Genomic DNA, 26,339 nt, shown 5'->3' with positions numbered 1-26,339 from the left:
TAAAGTAGAAGAAAGGAAACTGTTTACAAGAAGTAGGGAAGAAACATTAAGTGAAAGGGTACGGTAAATTGGTCCACAGAACAGATTTCCAATACCTTTTCTTAAGTGAAGTCAAAGTTAAAGTAACGTTAAACATTTCGTTTCACGGAGCAGTGATATTTGCTTACAATCTGTCACAATGCTGCTATTTGCTCAGCTGTGTCAAATGCCTTGATAAAGTTATGACTACCTTTCTGAGGGAACTTGTTTGCGACATTCACAGTCCTAGAATCCATGAATTGTCCGTGTGTATTTGTTACTTATTGACATTCGAGCTTTTTGCACGCGAAATTAAATCTGAACGTCTGTGTCTTGCAATTCTACAATGACCCGTCATGATGCCTTGGTTGTCATGACATTTTTGCTTGTGCTTAGCATGTATTTGCAGGTTTGATTACTGGTCACAGTTACTGCATTCCACTACAGGCGAATTACAGAAACAGTAGTTTAATTATTGTCAGCAAGATGAAGAAAATGGGAACTGTGGGGCTCTATTTCGATTTGTAGCACCAACAGATGACAGAGCAATGGAAAGCATAGGGAAAATTGTTTGTTGTTTCAGTTAGGATGTAGGAATGAAATAATGAGAAAGAAGAAGAAAATTGACAAAAAAGAAAAAAAAGAAAACTTGCCGCCACTGGGTTGATGATGTAGGATAATGGGGGCATTGTGGCAAAGGGCCCACCTCAGCAGCAAGAGGTCGCGGGTTCCGTTCTCGCCGCTGCCATTTACTCACCAGTTCACTTCCTTATTTATTAAGTTCAGGAGATACAGGCCAGCTTGCTCCATTGTCGAGTTTCTGTTGATTTATTTGTCCACTTTCATTTTCCTGTGCCTTGTCATTTCCAAATTCCACTTCGTGACAAATAATATTTCCCTATGTTTTCTTGGCTTGATTCTCTATTTACTTCACACAAATGTAGGTATACAGCAAGGAACTCTAAATAATGGAAATTACAGATGAGTTTTGCAGTATCCCGCAAGGTGGCGGAATGGTTAGGAAAGGGAAATCGACGACCACCTGTTTGTAGCACGAAGCCATAATGAAATCCATATGGATTACTCAGAAGGAAAGCTTGTTAGTTGCTGAAAAATTCGTCCTGGTCCGGCGATCGAACCCAGGACCAACGCCTTTCCAGGGTGGTTGTTCTTTAATTAATGCAAGGCCCCACGTTGTAGTGTCTCTCTCATAGTTCATGTGTTGCTTTGATACGTTAAACCTGATGGCAAGGCAAAAATCTGCAATATTCCTTAAAGAATCTCTCTCTCTTCCTTTGTGTGTGTGTGCATGCATATGTGCGTGTGTGTCCGTTGCAATGCCATGGGACTTTGGTATGGCAGGAAAGTGACCGTTCTGTCTGTGCTCTTGATTAATTTGCAGAAACGATCCAAGGGCCAAGTTTTATTTGACCTCGTCTTCCGGCACTCTGAGCTGGTGGAAAAGGATTACTTTGGGCTGCAGTTTTCTGAAAAGGCATCAGCCATTGATGGCATGGTATGTGTCAAATATGACTGTGTATATTTTGCATTTTACGACAGTGCAATGTTGCCAATTCAGTGGATTGTTCGCTACATATCTTGCATCTATTAAGCTTGCATGGGGCCGAAATTTAGTACCTAGGTGACAACCTATACTAGCCAGGCTTTGAACAATTATATATTTTTTTTCGGCTTCTACCACTTTTCAACATTGGGATAGCTGAATGTTTTGAAAAAAAGAAGAGATTACAGCACTGGCCTATGGTTCCTATAACGTGTGTGTGTATGTGTATGTGTATGTGGGTAAAGCTTGCCTGGAATCCACCAGATGCAAAAGGCTCATTTAGATTATTTGCAATACACATATAGGGCAATTACTTTAACATCCATCCAACATCTTGTAGTAGTGGTTACTACATCCGAGGTAGACTGATGGTTAAATTCCTGTTAGCATTTTGGCTTCGATTTTTTTTTGTGGGACTTCGTATTGTTTTTTTGGGGGAATAAGATTGTAGGTGCATAATTCGCTTGGTTTTGATAGTGTGTCATGCACAGTGTTATTTGTTTGCGTCACCTTTTCTTTCATCTTTAGCCACTAATGCATTGACAACGCAGATCACCGAAAGTCCTTCATGCTCGTTTGGGAACACTGTGTGGGTGCATCCTTTACAGCAGCTTGGTTTTAATGTTTCGTTTTGTTGTTTGTAAGACATTTAATCATCAGGTTCTTTTTCTCACAGTCCTATTTTGCAGTTAGCATTGTGCCTTTAGCTCTTCTTAAGTACCTTTTTTGAAATTTTTTCACTTACATTTTTCGAAGAACAGGCACTAGTCTTGTCACAAACTTTTGAAGATGTCAAGAAATGCTAAGCAAATATGCTAAGAAAATTTCTGTGTTCTTTTTACGTCAGTAATATTCCTTTCTGAATCTTTAAAAGCCTTAAAGGGACACTAAAGGCAAATAACAATTTAGGTCAGAGTGAAAGGTCAATGTGTGAGAACGTCTAAAACGTCAATAGTATGAACAGTAGTGCTCTAGTGATCGAGAAAATAGGGTAAATGTAAGACACGATGTGCACCACGAGTGGAACATTTTGGAAATGATCCCGATGACGTCAAAGAGTCCCGAGTAGAATTAACCACTATTAATCAAACTAGTTGCAATAAAAAATGAACCTTCCGTGCATCACAACACGTAATAAAATGCTGCTTGTTCGTTTCTGTTTGATTCATTGAAAAAAGAACCTCTTGGCCCTACCATGGGGAACGGCACGAGTGGTTCAAAAGTTCTGTTTTCGCCGAGCTGCATGCCTCAGTGGTAGTTTCGGTATCGCGTACTGCTGTGTGTGCTTGGCTCTCGCTATTTTCGCTCTGTCGATACGCTACTTCTGCTGTTGCTGGCCAAGCTAAGCACCGTTACAGTGAACTATACAGTTTCGGAGTGGCCCGTGGCTGCGTCTTGGCAAGGTTGATGGCCGTTGTTGCGCAAGAAACCGTAGCTTTGGCGGCCAGGCAGTAAAGGCGGGCAACGTCGGCACGGCAACTGCTACCTCAGAAGGTCTGTTCAGGCGGGTGATTTGAAGTGCGCTAACGCCGTGCGGATCACTAAAATGTGATTTTCTTTCAAAATAAGCATTTCCTTGGCACGAAGCAAGCACTACGAGGTTTCTGCAATGCTGTTGCAACAATCAACATTGACTTAATATTTTCCTTTAGTATCCCTTTAAAAGCTGCAGTAATTTATAAATTTGTCTTGAGATACAACTTTGTGAGCTCACGGCATCTATACTTGCACATTTTTTTTTCATGAGCATTATGGCAGTGTTAAACTGACTTCTTTACAGTACGCAACAGACATTTCTCATTTATTTAGAGACATTGTCTTATGGTTTTCAAATAAATCCAGCCAATACTTTCGTAAAGGATATTTAATTGTCAGAACACATCACTACAATCGTTATCAACTCAATGCTATGTGCTCTTCGATTACATTTTCTTTTTATTAAAATATTTTGCCGAGGCACTGGTGCACACCCTGCATCTGCTACTGTGTGCATAAGGCTTTTCTCATTCTGCCTTTACCTTTTAGTCTTTCTTTAAATTCGTCATCGCCTTTGCCATTGTTCGATAGCCACTGGCTCACCTGGTTCACATCCCTGCTAGTTCTTTTTTTTTTTCTTTAACGTTGATGTGAATGATTGTGATATTATAGTTGAACGTGTGGGTAGATTTTGATGAGGGGTTGTTTACAAATGCGTGTTGGTCAGTAGGAGTGCTCAGAATTTTTTTTTAGTAGGATCCTTTGGAATTGGTGCATGCTATGGAGTGCCTTTGAGGATTATCATTTGTATTGCTTTTTTAACCTGTGTTGCAGAGGTGGCTAGATCCTGTAAAAAGCATCAAAAAACAGATGAAAGGTATGTTCACGTCAGAGCCAAATTTCTCCTGTTTATTTCAGTGTCTGACTAATGGTTTAATTCTGCTTTAAAAAAAAAGGCAGTAGCACCTAGTTCATCATATGCTAATACTTTGCACACACACTCATTGAAGCCCTTTATTTCTGTGCTTTTCAGTTGGACCTCCGTACCTGCTTTACTTTCGCGTAAAGTTCTACGTTTCCGACCCGAGCAAACTACAGGAGGAGTGGACGAGGCAAGGATAATCCATCTTTCTGGTTCATACAAGCATTGATGGTCCCATGAGTTTGGAGAAATGACAGTTGTCTTGTGCAAAGCATCAGAAGTCGTATACAGTTGAAGCTCGATTTACTGAAGTGATGAGCGCACTCTGATTATATTAGTTAAATTGAGAAGTTCGTAAAATCTAGAAAGGGATTTTCGGTCCTTCGAAATTTAAAATTGTACCGTAGCGACACCTCAACGCTACCGTGGCATGTTATTTGCCACTAACACGCGCCTGCGCGTGTGAAAAGTCCCCGAGGGTAGGATGGGCGTGGAGCCTCCCATTTCCGGGTGATGCACATCAGGTAGACAGCCACGTGAAGCTATGGCAGACTGCCGATATGCAAAGTCAGGGGGGAAGGGGGGGGGTGAGGTGAAGGCACGCAGTGATTGTGCAAGCAGGCTGAATTTGCAAGTTCGGAGGAGACGATCGATCAGTGCCATCTGTCGCATAAACCGTTAAATAACGGAAGCAACCACCATGTTACTGTTTGAGCATTTACAGGGATATGAAACCACCGCCGTTCCTAGCACCATTTGGTACGTAAAAGCACTACCAACTGTTAGGTCCGTTGTTTTGTGCGTGGGCCCAGCGTGCCACCTAGTCAAAATGAAACTAAGGTCGTGACAAGTGTGGCTAGAAATTCCAGCACAATAGCACCACACCGCATGCCGAAGAAAATCCTGTCTGCGTCAAAATTAGGAAGAAATCACTGCCTTTTTACTCATTTATTTCCGGAAAAACTCCGTTGAATTGGGTTTAGCTCCATGATACCTTCGTTAATTCGAGTTGATGGAAACATCAAACCCTATGGGTACCTGCAAGGTGAATTGAAATTTCTTCGTTGCATAGGGAAATTCATAAAATTGGGTTTTATTAGATGGAGTTTTAACTGTATAATTTTTCTTGTTTCCTCATTATCAGGTACTACTTTTTTCTTCAACTCAAGAAGGACATCCTAGAAGGGAGGTTGGTTATTCCACCGGCCACGGCAGCTCTCCTCGCCAGCTACGCTGTTCAGTGTGAGTGCTTTCGTGCCCCTTCAGGCAGGTTTACCGTCAGTGTCAAATAGTTATGGCTTCGTGGTGCTGACATTTGCTGGGATATCAGAAGAGATGGCAGGGAGCAGCAGCAGCGGTAGCAACATTGACAGTACTGCAGATGTGCTGAAATCATTTGACGTTTTGCAGGAGCATTCACTTGAACTAGAAAAGGTACAAAAATTGCTGTTACAATGATTGCGTTGCTGCTAACATACACCGTCAGATAAGCAATATACACACTAGGCTAGTCAAGATGGTGTTACGTCCGCTCTGTTTAAACATCACATAAGCCATCAGCAGCATAGCTCGACAATGAAAGGTGGAGCTCACTCAGCTGCACTCAAGAAATATATTTTGCACTTAGGGCTCACTCAAACTCAGACTCGCCAATATTTTCCTCAACCGGACTCACTTGGACTCGGACTCATCAAAATTATCCTCAGCCCGACTCACTCAGACTCAAACTCACAAAAATATTGCTCACCCGGATTCACTCAGACTCAGACCCACGGCCCGATCTGAGTCTGAGTGAGTCTGTGTGAGTTGGCTCACGAGTGAGTTTGCCGACCTATGATCAGCAGTTACGCACCTGTTGACATCTATATTGACAACATTTATTCTATATGTTGGCGATAATGCCCATTCAGCTATGCTAATTCTTTTTATATGGATATTTTCTTGTGATATTACTTCTAGAGCCCACTTTTACATCTTGTCTATTGCTATCGTATACCTGAAAAAGAAAAGGAAAAAAAAATAAGTATCAAGGTGTTGATGGCATCTTGAACGTCGTCTTATTTCACTCTTGAATTTCTATGTGTTATGTAACTGAGAACTCATGAGATGTGTTTGTGTTGCCATGTTTTAGTCACACAAGAGTCTTGAGAGAAACACTGTGTGTTTTTGCACTATTCAACAAAGAACAGATGTAGCCTGGATGGTACAAGTGATCATTAACAAACATTCTTCTATATCAATGTCTTAATCTGGCACCACTGCCGCCATCTCCGATGTTTCATACAAATGAAGGAGAGCTGTGAGCTGGGAAAGCCACTGGTTGTGACTTTGGGAGAAACTGTGTGACTAAAATGAAAGAGACGCGAAGCAGACGAAACATACACCACACTTACACAGCAGCAATAAATGCTGCAAGAACGCTTTACATTATGATAATGGTGGTGAGCGGTGAATTTGGAGTTGTGTGCAAAATGTGGCACACAACTGTGTAATGTGTCACACGCAGTGTATTGGAAGTCTAGGTGGCTCATCAAGCAATGCGTTGATGAACAAGACGCGCCTCCTCTATTTTCAAAATTAACCGACTGTTATTTTAATGTTAACCTTCATTTCTCGAAGAAATGCCTTTATGGTGGCAAGTATTACAATTATACCAAAATTTTCTTCATTATTATTTTTTACCTCAATTATGTATGTTTCTGTTTCTGTTAATGATATCAGTTTTTCGGGGTCATACAAATAACCTCTGTTGTCTAGGTGTCGTGAAAAAAATGTTGCAAATCAAGTGAGCTTGGCAAGGTCACTGCCGTTCTTGCTTTTATAGCTGTGCACGTTACTTTACGCACGCGCACACACATGAAACCCTGTGCTAATTAAAATACATTTTTCCCAACTCACAGCTGAACTGGGAGACTACAATCCTGATGACCACAAGCATGGCTATCTGGCTGACATGAGATTAGTGCCTCATCAAACAGAAGAGCTCGAGGAAAAGATCGCTGAGCTCCACAAGCTGCACAAGTACGTATCGTAGCCAACATCCTTGTCCTCAGCTGCAAAAGCTTTTAGGAGTTTTACAAGTGTTGACCACTAAGGCAGGTGAAGCGCAAAAAAAAACTAAATAGTATTGAAAACTGGGCAAGTTGGTAACGATTCATAGCTGGTCGAGGTAAACAGTGCAAAAGACGAAGATAGAGTAAAGGAGGGACACAACACGAGCAATGACTGTGAAAACATAGACTGTGAAAAGACTGAGATATACAAAATGTTACTATCCGAGCTGTTTGGTATGGTATCGTAATAAGGCAGGTCAGGTGCAAAAACTATGGACAGTAAAAAGACTGAGAGATGTAAGTAGCGCTTTGTATGTCTCAGTCCGTGTCCATGCTTCTTGCACTTCAGCTGCCTTAGTGTGTTGCCAAACCAACTGGCTCAGATCGAGGCCCTACCTGGTTAAGCGTTGACTAGCGTGAAAGTTATGGTCTTGCCGCAGAGTTGAGAAAAAAGAAAATCCTATTGAGTAACAATATTATCTCCCTAATTAACACTACCTTTATTATGATCACCAGCAGTAGTGCTAATTATCCTGATGATGAGCAGTTATGCCATCATAGAATTTAGCTTCATGTGCATTGCATAATTTCTGTGGTTGCTGGTGAGTCTGAGATAGGGGTAGAGTGTGAGTCTGTATAATGCATGCAGTGGTTGAGTTTTGTGTTTTATTAATGTGATTGTATTAGAGCTTGTGTTGCAGAAAATTCAGTGTCAGTGTCGGTGGCAGTGTCGGCGGCATTGGCTGTGAGTGAAAAGTCCCAACGAATGCAAAGAATAAAAATCAGGGTTTGAGCCGGAATCGAACCTGTGTATTTTGTACAGCAGTTAAGTATTCTACCACAACAAAGCCATGCCAGTGTTTGAAACTGCTTTGGAAAAAGAGACCATGCAGACATCATGTCAGGCGAGGACTCGCATTAACAGATGTAATATTGCTGCGTCGCAGAAGCATACGATCGCATCAGGCGTCACGCTATGTGAATTGCGTGATGCAAGGGTCTCATACTCGCCTCAGCCAGCGGCCCGCACTCACTGAACGCAGTCCGGCAAGGGCCAGGGCAGTGAGAAAGGTTGTAACGAGGGAGGGGGGGAGGGGGAGGCTAGGACAAGATACAGTATGTCAGCCAATGTTGCCATTTGGAAGGACGCCTTTCTCATATCTAGGGATGGGCGAATATTCGGGTGTTTTGAATATTCGAACGAATATTAAAGTATTCGAATTCGCTTCGATACGAATTTATATTATTCGAAATTTCGATATATTCGAAATGAACGAATATATGTATGTTTGACCGCACATAACCCCCCTGTAAAGGTGGTTTCACTGCGGCGTCGGGTTGCTGTGCCGTGAAACTACCCATCCAGGGAAAATCTGCACTGCCGCGAAGCCACACAAGGTTAAGTGTACCTATTTTTTTAAGTTTAAAAGCATATTATATGGGCTTATATACTCTAAGGATAGTAATTTTTAAATTGTAACGTATTGTACGTCTTATAACTCACACTCTTCTGCTATTCAAATCTTGATAATATTCAAGCTTGCTTCCACTTCATTTCAAATGAAAAAAGTGACATTCACTCATACATAGTTCCAATCCCTGAAAATATTGTGCAAGGGACATGACAAAAAAACCCGCATTTCCCCGAAGGGGAGTATGAGGAAGTGCGAAGCACGGGGTGATGCTATGAGGGGGGGCGCGCGACTAAACTGCAGAGCCGAGTGAAGGAGACGGCAGCGAGAGAGCACGCGCCAGCCGACCCGCGGAGGTCTGGCCGTTTTTAAGTGCAAAGCACTTTTACTGATGATGATGATCTGTCTTCCGAACTCGTTCCAAAGAACCCGCAACGCGTTCAACTTGTTGGCGGCGTTGCGCACGCCCGAGATGGGGCTCAGGTTGTTGTCGAACCACAGTCGATCGCACACCGCGCAGCTATATCCGAAGCTGCGGTCCAGGAAGTCTCGCTTGAAGCGCGCGTCCGGCCGATCGAATTCGAGGGCCCGCGCTCGCTCACGCATCGCGCGTCCCCGCGCCAGATCGGCTTCGGGGTGCTCGGCTCGCTTCGCACGCTTTCGTTCGGCGTCTCGCCGCCGGCCTTCATCACCACAGGCAATGCGCGGGGCGCGCGCAGCCACCGAGCGGAGGGCGGAGCGCGCGCAGTCACGTGGGGTGTGACGTCGCTGCGCCGTTGCTACAGACGCTCCTCTCCGCTCCTCGCGCCGTTGCTAGGGGACGGCGGATTCAGGGTCGCTTATAAAGTGCATTCGCACTTAAAATGCTCATTTTTCATAATAATATGTGGTACATGCTATTCGAGCTATTTGATTCGAAATTGTTCGACCAAATCACTATTCGCTTCGGATTCGCTTCGAACCTCATATTCACTATTCGCCCATCCCTACTCATATCTCATATGCGGGTCATTTTTGCAGGGGATTTGGAGTCAGAATTCGCAAAACATCAACACCGATCTCCAGAATGACTGCAATCTGCACTCCGATTCTCATTATATATACAGTAAAACCTCGGTGATACGAATCTCGTGGGGTTACCAAAAATATTCGTATCATCCGCAATTCGTACCATCAGAAAACATAGAAAATTAGTATGCGACAAAAGAAAATTGGCATACGTTTTGATTCAGTGTTTCTCAGGGTCGTGGCGACATCATCAACAGCTCTGAATGATTGCCAGTAAATTTCTTAGACGTCAACGATCATACTTGTACTCGTAAATATGCAGTGCGTGCGCGTGTGTGTAATGAATGAACCTGGTGTGTTGTGACGCGTAACCGCTAGTAACCCCTTCCTAATCATACTACGCTTTCCTGCACGACACGAGAGTTCTGCGGCGAACATAACTTAAGAAGCGCTTTCCACGTGATAGATGAAGGTCAGGAAATTTTAGAATCTCTGTCCTTTGTTGCTGTTCTCTTATCGCGGTGGTGTTGGGGACGCTTTTTGGGAGATTTACGGCTGGGCCTGCACAATCAGGAGGTTTGCTCAAAATTCGGGAGTCACCCGTGGAAATCGGAGAGTTAGCAGGTGTGCGCGTATGTTGTGAGGCCTAGCTCCTTCACCAAGACTGTCCGCTTCGTCTCTTGGGGTCTTCGTCCACCTTTCATGGGACTTCGTGATGGACCCGCAGCCCAAGTTTCAGTCTTGTTTCATAGAACGTCTGATTGCGAGGATATGGCTTGCATAGACGTCACAGGCACGTGTTAACGCAGATCCTGCTTCCTCGAGCAAAGCCGCACACGTTAACGCATTGAAAAAATAAGGGAAACGCGACGTCAATGCCATCTGTAATCGAAACGCGAAGGAGCATAACGGCCTGCAAGATTCGTGTGCACACTCTCGGAGGCAAGACGCACTGTTGATGGTCGCGCAGCGCACATGCCTGCGCCCGCGCAGGATTGCCACGTCTTCCTCGACAGCGCGGGCAGCACCTGTTCGTACCTGTGCGCTAGCGTACGTTCGTATCAAACGTTGCGGGGTGAAAATCGGTTCGCAACAACCGCACTCCAATACATTGCAGGCTAATGGACCTTGGCCGGGACCACAGAAAAATTCTTATCACCCCGAAAATCGTACGAGCCGTCATCGTATCACCGAGGTTTTACTGTAGAGAGTTTTTGTTCAGGACATGTTTAGACACATGGTGACCACGTGGGTTGCCTCACGAAAAGAATGCTTGAGACCACTCATGTCTGTGTAGCTCTTGCACATAATTCTTAAGAAAATAAAAACAAAATATATGGGACAAAGACAGTCATGTGCGGGACGGGCCGTGTGTTTGAGACCCCTGGCGTAATGAGGGGTTGGTTGAAAAGCTGCCAATCCAACACAGAGGGCTGAGCTATAATTAATTGTCATGATCATCAGGTACAGCATCAACAAGGCGTGCAGCTGCATAGGTGTGCGTATTGCCTTACAGACATGTAGCGGGTACTTTCCTACTGTGATTGCAGTGGGTGTCCTATGGGAGCTTACAACAGCCAATGTCACACACACAGATGCCTCTTCCCTCACAGCATGGTGGAGATGTCCACTGAGAAGCGAAGCATGGCAGAGGAATGAGAAAGCAGTGTGAACAGGGCCTGATAACACTATCGCGTTGAGCTCTTAAAGGCGAAGCTTCAGCGTCCTCCAATTTTTTGTGTTTTTCGTGCAAGCCACGTTTCTTTGTCTGTGTGTTTTTGTTTTTTTTCACAATTGCTAGCCTCGGTCCAAGAAGTAATTTTTCATAACATGATCGATTATTGCATGAAAACAAAGCTGTCATGCCTGAAAACACAAATTAATGAGGAAGTCTCTAAAACTCATTCTGTGCATTTAGCCAGAGGCAACTGTCCTCAGTTATATTGTTTTGGAAGAGATGAGAAAACTTGACAAAATTGCAAATTTTTCTGCTTGTTGTTTCTTTATTAATTTCGGAGAACCAACTACTTGTCGCTCTTTTTTATTCCAACTTTTGTTCAGTTGCCACATTTTCTTGTATGGTTGCCCTTCAAACAAACGTAAAGCTAGCCTTCCACGAATTTAAGATCTGCTCTTTCCCAAAACCGTAAGGGGTCATTCATGTTTCATTGTTTAATTCTCGCTTTGCCTCGATCGCAGAATCCGATAGTTATCTCGTGCACCGTTTTTGTGCTCTCTGGCTTTCTTAGGTCTCTGTCCGTGTTCTTTAGTGCAAGGTAGCACTGCCTGCTTGATGTGATCAAGGCCATACTGCAGCCAATAATCGATGTCCTACAGTTTCTACTTTCTGGATTGCGTCCACGAGTGTCTTGGACTGCAGAAAGAATAATTCATTAATAGATGGTCTCCAGATGATGCTACAGTAACCTGATAATACACTTATATACTGTGAAGCGTTCATGCATGCATCGCACAAAAGCAGTATCATCAACTTTGTCATGCCATCAACCTCCTCCCTCTTCACATCCTCTCTCGGTTGCTGCCCCAAACCCCTTCGCCAGCATGGAATAGTAGGCCAGAGCCACTATGCTCAGGTCAACATCTCTGCTTTTCCGCTATTAAAATTCTCTCTCTCTCTCTGTCTATATATATATATATATATATATACACCTGTCTATCTATCTATCTCTCTGAACTGTATTTGTAATGATCTGTATTTCAGAGGCCAGAATTCGGCAGATGCGGAATTCAACTTCCTAGAGCACGCTAAGAGGTTGGACATGTACGGTGTGGATTTGCACAAGGCAAGGGTAAGGGTAAGGAACGTTTGCATGTTTGTCTTGCATGTTCTGTTGGTTGGCAGCGTGCGTGTTTGCTTTGTATGGGTTTGAATGTCTTAGTGACCCTTGTTTTGATCACGAAACAGATGCTACCCTCTTTAGTAGATAGATGACCTTGCATTCATGCATTGCAGTGCTGTACAGATAGGAAGTGGTTTTATGTCTCTTTATGTCATCTTGAATGCTCCATGCCTCACTCTTTGGTAAAGAATGGGCTCCTTGTGTTGATGAAAGGCATGATGAACACTGACTGTGAATGGGCAAGTCTACTGCATGAAGTGCACAATTTGTGTTGTTAACGAGCACAGACTGGTTGCTTTTTTAAGTGTTTGGTGGTGCAGATATGTAGAAATAGCAGTGGAATGTGATCGGCTTGTACAGCTGGAAATGTAGTGTGTTCTTTTTACTGGGCAATCAGTGTTGAAGGAATGCAATAGCACCTTTGCATTTTGATTGTGTTGATTACGGTTTTGAAACTTTTCTGGGTGATGTAGACTTGTGAAGATGAGTCTGAATTTTTTCATTTTCCAGAATTTAGAAACACATGCAATGAAATTTTATGCTGTGCTTGCAATTTCACTTTATATTAACAGGGTTTCTTACCAACTTCTACATTAAGGTTAATGCACATGCTTAAACGCTACAATTTTCGTTTTGCAATAGCACAGGGTTCAGCGACATCTATGCTGGGTTAATTGTTAGAAAAGATCATCACTGTCTTTTTAAAATGCCTACTACGCAAAGCAGTAAGGTCACTGTCTTTTTAGACTCGAAGATGGACCTCCTGCATGTTTTGCTGTCGTCATACAGAGGGCATCGTATGCGGAGTATTTGATGTCATTGTAGGGTGCTGTGTGTATGAAAGCTGTAGAAACTCATGAGTAAAGTCATACGTCAAAGCCTAATGTAGGCATCATCATTCTTAGCTATAACATTAATTAAATTGTCGTTTGTCGCTCAAGCTCCAGAGCATCGAACGATATTTGCGGTCAAGAGAGTTCAGCGAACTCATTTACACTTGCCCTTGGGACTGAACTCATGTGGGATGTTAAGTATTCGGAATGAATGCACCGATGTATTCTCAGAATAAGGAAAGAAGTCACTGCCCTTTCTGAAATTTATGAAACTATTTTTTTTCTGCAGGGAATAATTCTTTTGCGGTGCTATTACCACCTGTTTTCTTTACCATTATCCAGCACCTTACATGGCTTGCCAAGAGGCTTTGGTGTTTTTGTTGAGCTCTCATATGATGTCTCTTTCTTCTGTCTGCTTCACATATTTCTTTTTGTGCAGTAGCATATGGCGGCTGTCCCAGCCAACTTGGACCAAGATTAAAAAAAAAAAAAAACATTAGCTCTAGGAAAGTTCAACCTGTCGTATATTAGTGATAGTCGTGTGTACATACAACCTGTATTTTTTTCATGTCTAAACACTGATGAATTAGTTAACTTTAATTAGCCAGCTTTTGTATTCTCGCTCGAATCGGTAAAATATTAACTTTATGTTGTAGGTCGCCTCAAATAACCCCAGAATCAAGCATTTATTTTTTGCTGAAATCTGCCTGGTTGTTTTTTTCCCAGAAAAAACAAAAGCACGCAAAACACACCAAATATTAAATAGACGTGCTCGCGCTAGCTACTCCAGTGCTTTCAAGCGTTCCCTAGTTGATACACGGCTGCGTTCGGTCATCACCATATTGTACAGGGCTTCATGTTCAATGATAGACGCGTCAGCGACGTGTTTTGATGCGCGTCCATGAAATAGTTTGAAGCCCTGTACAATGAACGAACGCAACCTTGTATTAATCAAAGAATGCTTGGAAGTGCTTGAGTAGTGGCGCACGAGCGTGCGTCTATTTCATATTGGTGTGTTTCGCACGTTTTTGTTTCTTCTGGGAAAAAAAATGCTTGATTCTGGGGTTATTTGAGGCGACCTACAACATAAAGTTGATGTTTTATCGATTCGAATAAAAATATTGCTAATTAAAATTAATTAGTTCATTAGTTTTTAGACAAGAAAATTTCGGTTGTACGTACACACGACTGCCACTAATATAAAACAGGTAGAACTTTCCTAGAGCGCATCGTTTTTTTTTAAATCTTGGTCCAAGTTAGCTGGAACAGCAGGTATATGCAAAACTTAATATGCGTTATTAATTTTTGGACTTATGCACATAAATTTAATTTGTTTACCAGTCATAACAGCCCTTAGGGTATATACTTATAATCAATATTAGATACTATAACATGGTTGTTCTCATGTTAAACGTGACTTCATTGTGACAAGACTTCACTTTACACTTGTGTGCTTGAAACGTGTGTGGTGCTTACATATTGAAACGCAGCAATCTAGGGCTAAGTAATGCACTTACTTTTGTTTCTAGAGTCTTCTCTTCTTGTCATATCAGTGCAATTTCTACTCGAGCACTCACATAAGAGCCAACGTTACCTTTATTGGCTAGATTCACAGCGAGATGACATGGTTATCTGGAGCAATAGCGCGTACCATTTGTTATAATAAATGTCTTGATGTCGTGTTTCTAGCTGTGAGCACTGTAAATTTGTTTAATTAAGTGATTTAAATCAATATCTTCTGTGAGACATTGTAAGGGCTGCCGTTTACCCTCGCATTTATGTTGCCTTCTCAAGAATTTTGAGCTTGTGACTTGGGCCATTTTTACAGTAGAATAATGTACTGTAGAAAAGATCAGTGTAAATTACGTGTTCCGTGTGCGTTTTATTTACGTATACACTTACATTAATATGCTGCAGCTCAGACGGCACACTGACATTCCCTGCCATGCACGGTTTTCATAATATGATAGCCATGGCTTTGTTAAAACACAAACGAATGTTTGGCCTTTGCATAGTTTTGAATTTCATGGAGTTCTTGTCATGGCATGGTTACGAGGCATTGTGCATGAGCACGCCATTCAAGATGACCCAGCAATGAAGAGAGAAAGAAGGAGATGGCATGCCACATGAGGTGCTATCAACCATCTGTGGCACAACTTCTTGTACATATTGTAATATACTCGCTTCTGTCTCTCCTATGTATTCATGATCCTCGTGACAATATTCATCGCACAATAATGAGAGCTGTGCACAAACTCTACCCAGCAATCACCGTTTTATGCATTTGTGCATTTAGGTGAAACCTGGCTTGGCATATTTTCATTAGGAGTCCAATTTGCGTGCTATTTAGCTCTCATAATTTCTTACTGTGCTCCAAATTACAAGCTTTGTAACTTCTTTTCTTTTTCTTCTACGTGCAGGACTCTACACAAGCTGAGATTCAGCTTGGCGTGACGTCCTATGGTCTCGTAGTATTTCAGAACAATATACGCATCAACACCTTCTCCTGGTAAGCCACTCGGATTCCTATTCATAATTAGCTGTAAATAAGCTCCTTTGCTTTTGCGAAAGGGCATTCTTTGATTTGCCGTTTCTATTCTCTCCCAGGGCAAAGATAGTGAAGATCTCATTCAAGAGAAAGCAGTTCTTTATTCAATTGAGAAGAGAAGGGGTAAGTACTCTGTAACTTTAGTTTTTTTTTCCATTTTGGTTACTGCAAAGGCATGCCACGTTAAAAGTATTTGACTTCCACTTTGCGTCTATCATTAGCATACACTTGCACAAAAAGGTTTTATTTCTAAATCATGATGTGGCCTTCATGCACATCCTGATACGTGAGAAAGTGGCTTAACGTTGAGCACTTCAAACATTTCAACATGTGCGACAAGATTATGTTGCAGATAGAAATCTCATGCCTCACTCTGACAGTAAGGAGTATGGCGTTAGGGTATCTTACAAATAATTCATTCTCCTTTTAAATTTGACACTGAAGTTCCCTGAAACAGTGTTTTCCAGTGAACAGTGATCAGCATCGTCTGGCATGTAATGTCACCAACTTAGCTTTTAAGCACATGCTGTTAAATATACAGAAGGGAGCAAACTTCAGCAGCGTCTGTTTGGAGCTTGAACCAAGTTGATCATCGGAGAGGTTCCACCAGGGAAGATGAGGTGACATAAGGACAACAGTTTAGTATATATCGCTTTGCATGAGCATCGCACTTCGAAGAGCACCACCAGAACGTACAGCACGTGCACACTTGCAAGAGAGAGAGCTGTGGTCAACGGTTCACACGCCTCTTTTAGGGGCGAAGCACCTTAGGGTCGAGGTTTGTCCATTGTTGTTCGTTGTTCGTGCTCACGGCACAGCACCGTGTAAAATCGAAACATCAGGTTTAATACTAGATTAATATCAATCATAATTGCAAAAAACAGTATAAAACACCTACAAGCACAAACCCTTTATACTAGTCGGCGACTTCAACGTAGACATTATGGACCTTCGGACCTAGCTTTGTCATCAACTCTTTATGTCACTTTATGTCACTCAGTTTACATCATATGGGGCACCGCTCGGGTAACGTACGGTTACTCACCCATACGATAACCAGAGCTTCTCCCATTCGTCGTGATTCATTTCGTGAAGGCGCGTGGATATTTTTTATATTTCCTCCTCTATCTGGGACTTTCGGTCTTCTTGACTGCCACAGTAGCATTGCTTCGTTCAGACTTGACCAAAGAGTCCTGCCGAAGGCGGAAAGTGGGTTCCGAACGTTCACAACACTCCTAACAAACACACAATCGGCACATGTGATTGACACGTTCATCCACTCTGGCGTCCTGGCTTTATGATGCAGCAGGCGCATTGCGTTCGTTTTCACCATGGCCGCACAAAGTGAACCATAACAATGCTTTCATACTATAATGTTGTACTATGGTGTGCAAGAATATGAGGGGCACTTTCATCCAGATTATTCATTGCTCTTAGTGTACACACATTGAAGAGAGAAATGGTGGTATTTGTATGAGAACAAACACAGGTCAGTGATATCTTGCTATGTATTTCAGCAAGCAAATGCCATTAGAAAGGTGACATGTAGAGAATGACTAAGTCTGTTGCAGTAACAGGAGTTTTAGGTGAAGAAAGTGTGATGTTGGGGGAAGCGGACGCTTAGATGGATCAATGTAATTAATGTGTGATCAGCTTGGCTGACACTGGGTGAGAGTAATTAGACAGCTCTGAGAAGGACCTTCACCTTACACTAGACTTAAATTAGTTTCTACTGCTGTTGATAATGATAGTAATCATAACAGTGCAAATGCTGTTTATTTGCATTATTATTTAATGTACCTATCTCTTCTCTCCCATGACAAAACTTCATGTGGTCAATATGGCTGGTTGTCATGTTTACAGATAATTATTTTTCATGAAAGTGAGCAACTGCAGCTCAAGCAGGTATGACAAGAACATGAGGATGCCTGAGCTCTGCCTTTACCAGTAGAACACAATAGCATGATCGGGCCCTGTTCATATCGTCTTCTCGTTCGCTTGCCAGGCTTCGCTTCTTAATGGACACCTCAACAGTGCTGCAACTGAAAGGAACGTCTGTGCGCATAACAGTGGCTGTTTGAAACTCTTTTAGAATGCATGCTTACTGCAAGTGCAGTTGCAAAGTGCCTACTACGCCATAATTTATCATACTGCGAATCAGTGAAGTACCTCACTACGTGCCGCTACACAATTTGCTTGATGCTGTTGCTCATGGTGAGGATTAATTATGCCTGAGCGCTCTTTAATGGGTTGGCCTTTAAACCACCCACTCATTGCACAATTCACATGTTGTGATGCCTGGTGCATTTCTACCCTTCTGCAACATGATATTACCCATGTTTTAATGGAACTCCTTACACCACATGACTCCTGTATAGGGTTACTTTCTGAAGCAGTTTCAAACACTGGCGTGGCTTGTGGTGAAACACCTGACTGCCATGCAGAAGGCACTGAGTTCAACTCCCGCTCGAAACCAAACAATTTCGTTATTTACTTATTTGCATCTATCTCAATTGTTTGCTCACATACAACAGCCGATTTTTTTTGCTCACAACCAAGGACACCGACACTGACAATAAAATTTCCACAGCACATGCTTTTACTGCTATCACGTTAAAACAATATGAAATTGCACCGTTGCTCATTCTTTCACACTGTACGCTAGTCTTTACGAGCTAGTCTTAGCTGCTTGGATAATGGACTTCATTTGAAGAAAAATACCATGTCAACTTTGGAATATTTGTACACCCATATTTATCTTCTTTGAAACCTTTCTTTAAGTTTCCTTGCTTAAAGGCCTACGCAGCCAAGGGAAGGGAAATACTAAGTGGCTTTCCTGTTACGTCCTGTCTCATGCAGACTGAAAGCTACGACAATCTCCTCGGGTTCAACATGCTGAGCTACAGGTCATGCAAGAACCTCTGGAAGTCATGTGTGGAGCACCACACCTTCTTTCGCCTGAACCTGCCCCGTCCAACCACCAAGCGGTTTCTGTTCAGCCTCGGTTCCAAATTCAGATACAGGTATGCTATCTCTGACGAGTGTTTATGCATTCTTGAGGTTACAAAGCAGGTTTCGCACCATCTTTATTTTTTCTGGTTGTGCTTTAATATTATTGATGTTTGCCTTGTTGTTATCTTTTGAACGAATTTAGAATGCCATGGCACTGGAAATAATAGTTCAAAAGCAGTACAAGTGTTACGACTTTTAAGATTGTTGTAAACAATCTCATCTGTTATTCACACATGTTATTCATTTGTTTTTATCTCGTGCGGTAGCACCAATCGCACAATTGCATATTCAGTGCAGCATGGAGCGTATGTATGTTTCATGCGTCGAAAAATCCAACGTCCGGCGTTGACAACACCGGGCATCGGGTGATGTTATAGGTAGTGCAGCACCACATGAGGTGCGGAAGGCTTCAGAGGGAAGGTCATGCATTCAATTGAAATTGTCAAATTTAATGAGTCTCGCGAGAGCATACACTTTCAGCTGTGCTCTTAACATTTCCTATATGTACTGTGACTTTTGTTGTTCTCGTGCCTCAAATGTCTGTTTCATCAAAAGTCACAGCTTTTCTGCAAGGGCGAAGCAGCGAATGCGATAGCAACAAATTGGAATTGTTATGTGAAGAAAGGTTAGCAACTAGTAACTCCTTTAGCATCTGATCTGGCGTAACCCAACAAAATGCTGGCGTAAGGAAATGCGGCCACTGTAGTGAGCGAAGCGACCTTCGTGCTGTCTATCACTTCAACGCAAACTGAGCAGCGAGAACACATGGGTTATGAACAAAGGTATGAGTCGTCTGCTCATTCCTGCCATGATAGGAGGGTGCTCATGACTGCAACCGGCTAGCTAGCTTCACGTGGCTTCATCAAGCACAGATACGCTTGCAGCCTTAGGTGTTTCTAAAGGTCAAACGTACTAATAATTAAAAGTAGTTGTAACCAATCCCTGACACAGTTCTCATAGCATGTATTCTGTTCACTGACCTCATTACTTAAACCATAGTTCAGGGATCTCAAACACACGGCCCGTGCTAGCCTGCAGATGACTGTCTTTGTCCCATATATATCAATTTTTCTAATAAGTATCTTCATAGGCTACACAGACGTGACTGGTCTCAAGCATCTTGTTTTTTCCTGAGGCACCCCATGCATTCACCATGTGTTGTAACATAACCGTGGAACAAAAACTCTATATTTCAGGATTGGCGTCGAGTTGTTGGTCATTCTGTTATCAGCACAGATATGTTTCTCGAAACCTGACATCAAATTCCCTTGGGAAATCAGCAATATATATATATATATATAGAGAGAGAGAGAGGGAAGGCCACCTTTCGAATGGCAATGTTAGGTAACATTTTTTTAAATGAAAATTACCCCTCCCTCCCTCTGCTCCCACCTTCTGCACTGTCCCGGCTCTTGCTAGAGAAAATTTCGCAACTGCGGCCTGCAAGCCAAGATGAGTTTGAGACCCCTGCCATAGTTGTTTTTCAAATGCTTTCCATTTAGTGTGTGCCCCAATCATTCTGGCGCATAAAGCTTAAACACACCCTTCAGCATGCAGTGTACTGACACCCCAATGTGCTGTAAAAGATATTTAACCTTTTTAGTAAGTGCAGACACTTACTGAAAAGTTGCAAATCAATCCAGTCGGCCAATCAATTTAACTTCGGCTTGAGGCCATATGGATAGGCATCGGAAATGCACAAAGGTAGGATGACAGCCACTGATGAATGTACCTGTGTCGACCTGTCACCAACAACCATTTCACAAGTAAGCATCTTCAGCCATGCATTCAGCGGGCGTGTGGCATAGGATTGTTGTAAATACAGTGCACAGCTTTCATAGGGGCAAGAGCCCGAATGCTCCGTGCTGCCTTACGCTGCTGCCTGCTTGTGTGCGCATTTGCCCGCGGAAATGAACGCAAGCTCGCCATGTTGGCCCAACAAGATAGTGGGTGTGCCCATTCATGATCAGAAGTGGTGCACGTGCCAAGAAACCTCACTGCATTGACACTCCCGCTGGCAAGCGCACATATACAACACAGCAAGCATCCTTACGACACAGCAAGCTGCCTAGTTCACCCTGACGTATGGGCTTAGTATGCATATTTCACACTTATAGCAAGAAACGATTGGCTGCATGCAGCAGCAGCTACTGTGTTTTAGTAGGTGGCAACAGTTTTTGCTCGATAGCAGCTCACTGCACAAATGCACAGACATGTATTGGAGAACGTAGACAGAGTCCTACTTTCTGCTACCATGTCAGCAATTGTGTTCCCTGTCATAGCTTCAAAATGCTGTATCTCCACCATGTGCTATTGGATGGTGGTGTGAAAGAGCCGGACTTTTTCTTCCTGCACCTTTTATGGTGTTTCTTTTGCACCATTTACTATGGCATCAAGTTTACCTCTTTGTTGGTAGTGGCAACACACGTCAGAAGGCAGAAGTTTATACTTGGCAGTTAGTGTGCAGTTAGGCTGCGTACCCAAAATATACATTTCAACAAAGCTTCACTGCCATAAGAACACTGAGATGTCTATCAAGAGTACTGGCATGCCCTCACAACAATTTCCATAGTGGCTGCAGTGCTTTGACTCTTTAAGTGGAGTTAAAGCACTTGAATTAATTTTTGGGGGGGTGGTGACTACCCGAGTTTTTTATGCTCATTAGGGACTCGGAAAAACCAGACATTGCTTGTATTTTGGCTGGTGTACGGGCCTTCATCAGAATACCAGATATGCAGTGCACGTATGTATGTGCAGACCACAACCACACATGTCGTTCTCAAGACCACACTCTTTCAAAGATAGAAAGATCAATCAATCTGTTCTTCATTCATTTTTTATCTCTATCTGAAAATGACTACCTGTTTAGCCCAAATTATATACTACTGCTATGGGATAAGGGCCAAAACCAAACTAGTCAACCATGGCTGGCACACTGAGGTAGTAGTGGCGCTACGAGGCTTGTGCGAAGCCTTGCAGATTTGACACTGGCACATGAGAGTTTTATGAAGTTCTGAAGTGCACATTTTGATTGAATTGTCTCTTCCTCTCTTCCTCTAGTGGCCGAACAGAATACCAGACACTTGAAGACATGAAGAAGAGGGGCCTAGATGACCGACCTTTTCTCAGGTACTAAGTCCTTCCTGTCCCATCATTTTCTCTTTGTGTAAAAGCTTTGCTCCATGAGCTGCTGACTGATTTAGTTAGCGGCTTATTTTAGTTATACCGTATGCATATTATCGGTTCCACGATGCATCGTCAGTACTGTATGCAAAGCTGGCTGGCATTGCTTTAAGTATGGCAGTCTGGTGTGGGCAGTGACCAACTTCAGAATTACGGCACGCTTCATACTGATGTATGAAGCGGGCCGTACAACAACAACAATAAGGACAGCAATTTTGTTCCCTACAACACCCATGCGGGCCGTGCTTGACAGTCGGTTTGGTAATGTTGCAACCTCGAACTAGTGTTTCAGGACAGCAATTTTGTGCGCGTTTGGAACGAATTCCTGAGATGGGTTTCGACCCACACTCCGACACCGCCTCTTCGCACTGCTCGCGCTTGAATCGTATTCAACACGGCAAAGCTGCGTGCAAAGGAATCTTTCTGCTAAGCGTGGGGCATCGGGCCGGCGCGGACCATCCCCCGCAGTACCGTGAAAATGCTTCGGTTGCTGTGTCGCGGTTTCTCGGGAACCTGAGACTAGGGGAGGATGCCATTTCATATGGGGACCTTTGTCCCTACAATATGTATGTGCTCTACTGGTGATGCAGGCAGCAAGTTTCCCGCACCACACCCTAACTGTGCCGGGGTAAGCAGCACAGGAGACCTCCTGAATCCTCCTTTTTTTCTCCGAACAGCTGGGTGTCATTGCGTGGTGCCTTTGACAATGCGCCAGGAACCATATTTGTGGCTCCTCTTTCATAACTCGCATCAAATTCGAAGCGTTGCGACACAAGTACAACAGAAACTCATTAGCGCTCATTTGACAGCGTGAAATGGTTCAACTGAGCATGTGGATAGGCAGGTCACCAACTGTGTACAATGCGCTGCCCATTCAGTGGAAGCTGCGCGAGAAAAGCGTGCAAAATGCTGCCATTTGGCATGCCTGCACCAGTCACATTTGGACTGGCAGTGTGTCGGCTCGCCACACTTGCGGGAGTTCTCGGAGGCTAATCGGGAGCACCTCGCGAACCATATTCGTGGCTATACGTGACTCCGCTGATGGGGCCAAGGTTGTTTTTGAGGCTTCTGAGGTCCCGCAATTCCTAACCAGGGCGCGGCACCCTGTTCGAGGGTTAAGCTAGTCCGTGCACACTTGTGCACGACCCCATGTTGGTCGCCATTGTAAGCAGGTTCTACCTGGCCTTGCCCCTACTAGGTGCTAAGGACACTTGACTAGCTTCCCAGCACACAGTTACACTTTGGTGCTTTCTCACAGCGTCAATTATTGGCTGAAGTTCTACTTCGTTGCTAGAAATTGAAAACTTCAGTGTACATTGCAGGTAATTTAGGCATACTCAGACAGCTATGATTGGTCTATCATATCTAGGTTTTTGCAGTGTTCATACAAATGGGCCACCCTAACCATAAGAGTATTAGACATAATTTTTGACTAGAAATGTCATATGCATAATGGGACATGTATAAATTACAATAAAACGATTCTCTCATTATCACACTACTGAACCTTAGCATTATCCAAGTCATCTGCCATTGGCATTTGAGTTCCAATGACAAACGCTACTGCAATTTCATTGAAGTTATGAGAAATCACTGAGTAGGTGAATGTCACCGAAGCCAGCATTTTGACAAGAGGTCTTCATCAGAGCAGCAACTTCCTTGACGAAGACAAGGGAGCATGGCTCGGAGCCATGCTCACACTGTCAAAGAGACCAAAACTAGGGTTCAACTGTTCTCATTATGAGCCATGACCATTTGCTTTAGCCTTCTCCCATCTTTTCAAAGATGCTTAAGGCTTTTGTATTGTGTTTTGTGCAGTTGGTGAAAACTGCGACATTGGGTAGTGTGCTGTACTGTCTGTTGTGGCTTGTGCTGTTGTAACGCATGATTAAACTATCGAACATTTCTTCATGAGTTTCTTCGTGAAGCCAGCAGCAACCGTTTAAAAGGGCTCTGCCTGCCGAAAGCATGACCTGCAGGTTGTAGTAATGAGGCGATTCCACATGGATAGTAATCATTTGTAGTACTTTTGCCATGTAGAAGGAAAACTAAGGTATGCTTCTTGGGAAGTTTCAAAACCTGTCAAATTTTATTCTTTTGATAGCAGACAGCTCTAACTGTTGTTCATCCATCATCACCCTATGTTACATTTTCTCAGTTCAAGAAAAAGAAATTCCAAGTTCTGCCAGCTGTGTCATTGCATTCAGTACGGAAAGTTAGAGAGAAATTCAGGAAACAGACTCTGAAAGCACCATCACAAAGTAGGCACCCAGGCAGTGTTCAAAATAGCGAAATGTGTCATTGTATATTGATGTCCTATCCTAGTGTTGGAATTACCGCAGGTCCCCGAGCAAGCGTTGCATCCGACAGACAGTGCCGACGCCCACGGATGCCCGCGACAAGCCGTCCAAGACCCTGGCCCGAATGAACGGGACGTCCAGCGCACATGTGCGCCCCTATGACAGCTTCAGCCACAAAGTACAAATCTCCGGGCCCGAGTACCTGCCGCGCAAGGCGTGGGTCGACGGTGCCCTGTAAGTTTTATGCTGATTGTATCACCATCACACAACCCACCCTTATGGCTTGCAATGCATGCTTCTTTTCATTTCTCAAAGAGATGTGAAAGGCAAACAAAGGGAAGCTGACACAGTTTCAAAAGGAAATCGAAATGATAAATCTTGGGATTGGTGCCACCACCATAAAAATTCAAAAGTAACTCCTGGTTTCATAATGATCAGTTAGTGCTGCTTCACAACAGATAATGAAAAAGCTATTTCATTCTGTTTGAATATGCAAGTAACTGAAGTTCTTTACAGTATATTTTATATATACGTTTTCTTTTTTTTTTATGCGCAGAGAATGTTATGTTTAAATTTGCTGTTCGCTTCACCAACCTCCTCTTCTCTCTTTGTCCTGTGTGCAGGGATGCCCAAGCATTTACACCTGCCATTCCTCCCAAGATGATCCGATACGCCGATGACGACTCCCTCCCTGAGCTGATAATGGTCAGTGCTGCATGCATTCCTTCTCTCTTTCTTTCAGCTGCTGCAGGTGTATCAAGGCTTCACAGCACCAGCACGCTTATGGTGTGCTTATCACTCACTGCACTATGGATTGCAGAAGCGCACTTGCATGCGTGTGGGTTGTGCATCATTGACCTCCAAGGTTCCCACCTATTTCTCAGTCGAAATCGACAAGTTCGTTTCGTTATTCTGGGAAGACAACGCCCCATCGACAAGGCTTTCTGCTCGTGTGACGGCGGCGACCTGCCAGTGTTCATTTCAGGTGTTCCATGAGGAAGGAATCCACGAAAACTCTGGCGGTAACTTGTGTACAGTCGTGCTCAAAATGAGTTGCAACACAATGGCCGCGGTTGAAGGCACCCCAAACCTACACATTGACACTGGTAAACATTAAATTGGTTTTGAAAATACCGGTAGTCAAAAGAGTGTTGACTTCACTAATTGTTGTCTACCTTAGCGGCACCAAGCAGTGTTGGCACCCCTTTGATTATGGGCAGCTTGTTGGAACTCATATTGGGCCTGAATGTACATCGCTGCCCTTTCAGCCACCCGCTGAAACCTGTACCGTTATCGTGAAACCAGGGAACAAGACCTACAGTTCGGTTTTTGGTCTTAGTACTCTGTTTCTCCAGAAAAAAGAGCTGTGTTGGATATTTTCTCAAGAGATGCGTCCCAGGGTAATTTTCCTAGTGTAAATGGTTCCTACGCTGATGTTGCTGGGGCATTGTTTTAATGATATGAGCAACGAGTGACGTTCTTGTTTCTCTTCTGAGCACTTACTTTCGGTTTTTCAAATATTTAGAAAATGCGTTTCAAAAACTAAAACTGGCACGATGGTTCTGGTTTAAGCTAGTTGTATTGGATACACACGATAGCGGAGAATATGTTTACTTAAGATAAAGACCAATTAACTCCCAAGATAAATAATGAAATGTAATTGAACGAGTTCATTGAAAGAGCAGACAGTTTCCTTGTGAGCAGCTGTGATCGTGACGGCACCTCGTGGAGCAGATCTCAACTACGTGCTTTTTTTCTACATGACCTCTGAGATCAGCTTCAGCAATGCGACGAAACATAAAGTTCACCCAAAGAACACACCAGAGCACATGGAACACCAAGGTGTGAATGCCACTACCAGACACCTAAGTAGATGATTAGGTTCGCCTCCAGATTTTTTACTGGTGCGATTTTCCAACGCTTATTGCTGTGCTTATCATTACCACATTAACGTGTACCCGGGTGCCCTACAGTTCGAGAGAAGAAATTGTGATCAGTGAAGCAGAAGAAAACTTACAGGCTCTCTTTTGACTCTGCATCCCCACCCTTCCTTCCTCATTTCTAAACGTAGTATCTTTCCTGAGAATCATGTTTGGTGCATCTTATTCATCATGCAGATCAGCACAAAACAAGTTTGTTTGTCTTCTAC

The 26,339-nt window shown here is 43.3% G+C and overlaps 1 protein-coding gene across 4 annotated transcripts in view; it reads left to right on the top strand.

The window, feature by feature from the left end:
• Positions 1–26,339, top strand: part of LOC119387683 (tyrosine-protein phosphatase non-receptor type 4) — a 253,973-nt gene that overhangs the window by 117,193 nt on the left and 110,441 nt on the right. For 3 of the 4 annotated variants that reach the window (XM_037655157.2, XM_037655152.2, XM_037655153.2), the window contains exons 4-15: positions 1,421–1,534; positions 3,893–3,935; positions 4,092–4,170; positions 5,125–5,222; positions 6,881–7,001; positions 12,176–12,269; positions 15,568–15,656; positions 15,755–15,818; positions 18,555–18,718; positions 21,768–21,836; positions 24,233–24,424; positions 24,814–24,895. In XM_037655157.2, the coding sequence (XP_037511085.1) occupies positions 1,421–1,534; positions 3,893–3,935; positions 4,092–4,170; positions 5,125–5,222; positions 6,881–7,001; positions 12,176–12,269; positions 15,568–15,656; positions 15,755–15,818; positions 18,555–18,718; positions 21,768–21,836; positions 24,233–24,424; positions 24,814–24,895 (1,209 nt within the window). The remainder of the gene's footprint in view (positions 1–1,420; positions 1,535–3,892; positions 3,936–4,091; positions 4,171–5,124; positions 5,223–6,880; positions 7,002–12,175; positions 12,270–15,567; positions 15,657–15,754; positions 15,819–18,554; positions 18,719–21,767; positions 21,837–24,232; positions 24,425–24,813; positions 24,896–26,339) is intronic. The other variant, XM_037655156.2, reaches the window with a different exon arrangement.

This window comes from Rhipicephalus sanguineus, chromosome 3 (assembly GCF_013339695.2).
Source record: "Rhipicephalus sanguineus isolate Rsan-2018 chromosome 3, BIME_Rsan_1.4, whole genome shotgun sequence".
Classification (NCBI taxonomy): domain Eukaryota; kingdom Metazoa; phylum Arthropoda; class Arachnida; order Ixodida; family Ixodidae; genus Rhipicephalus; species Rhipicephalus sanguineus.
Note: the sequence above shows the minus strand (reverse complement) of the source record. Positions and strands in the feature narration are given on the sequence as shown.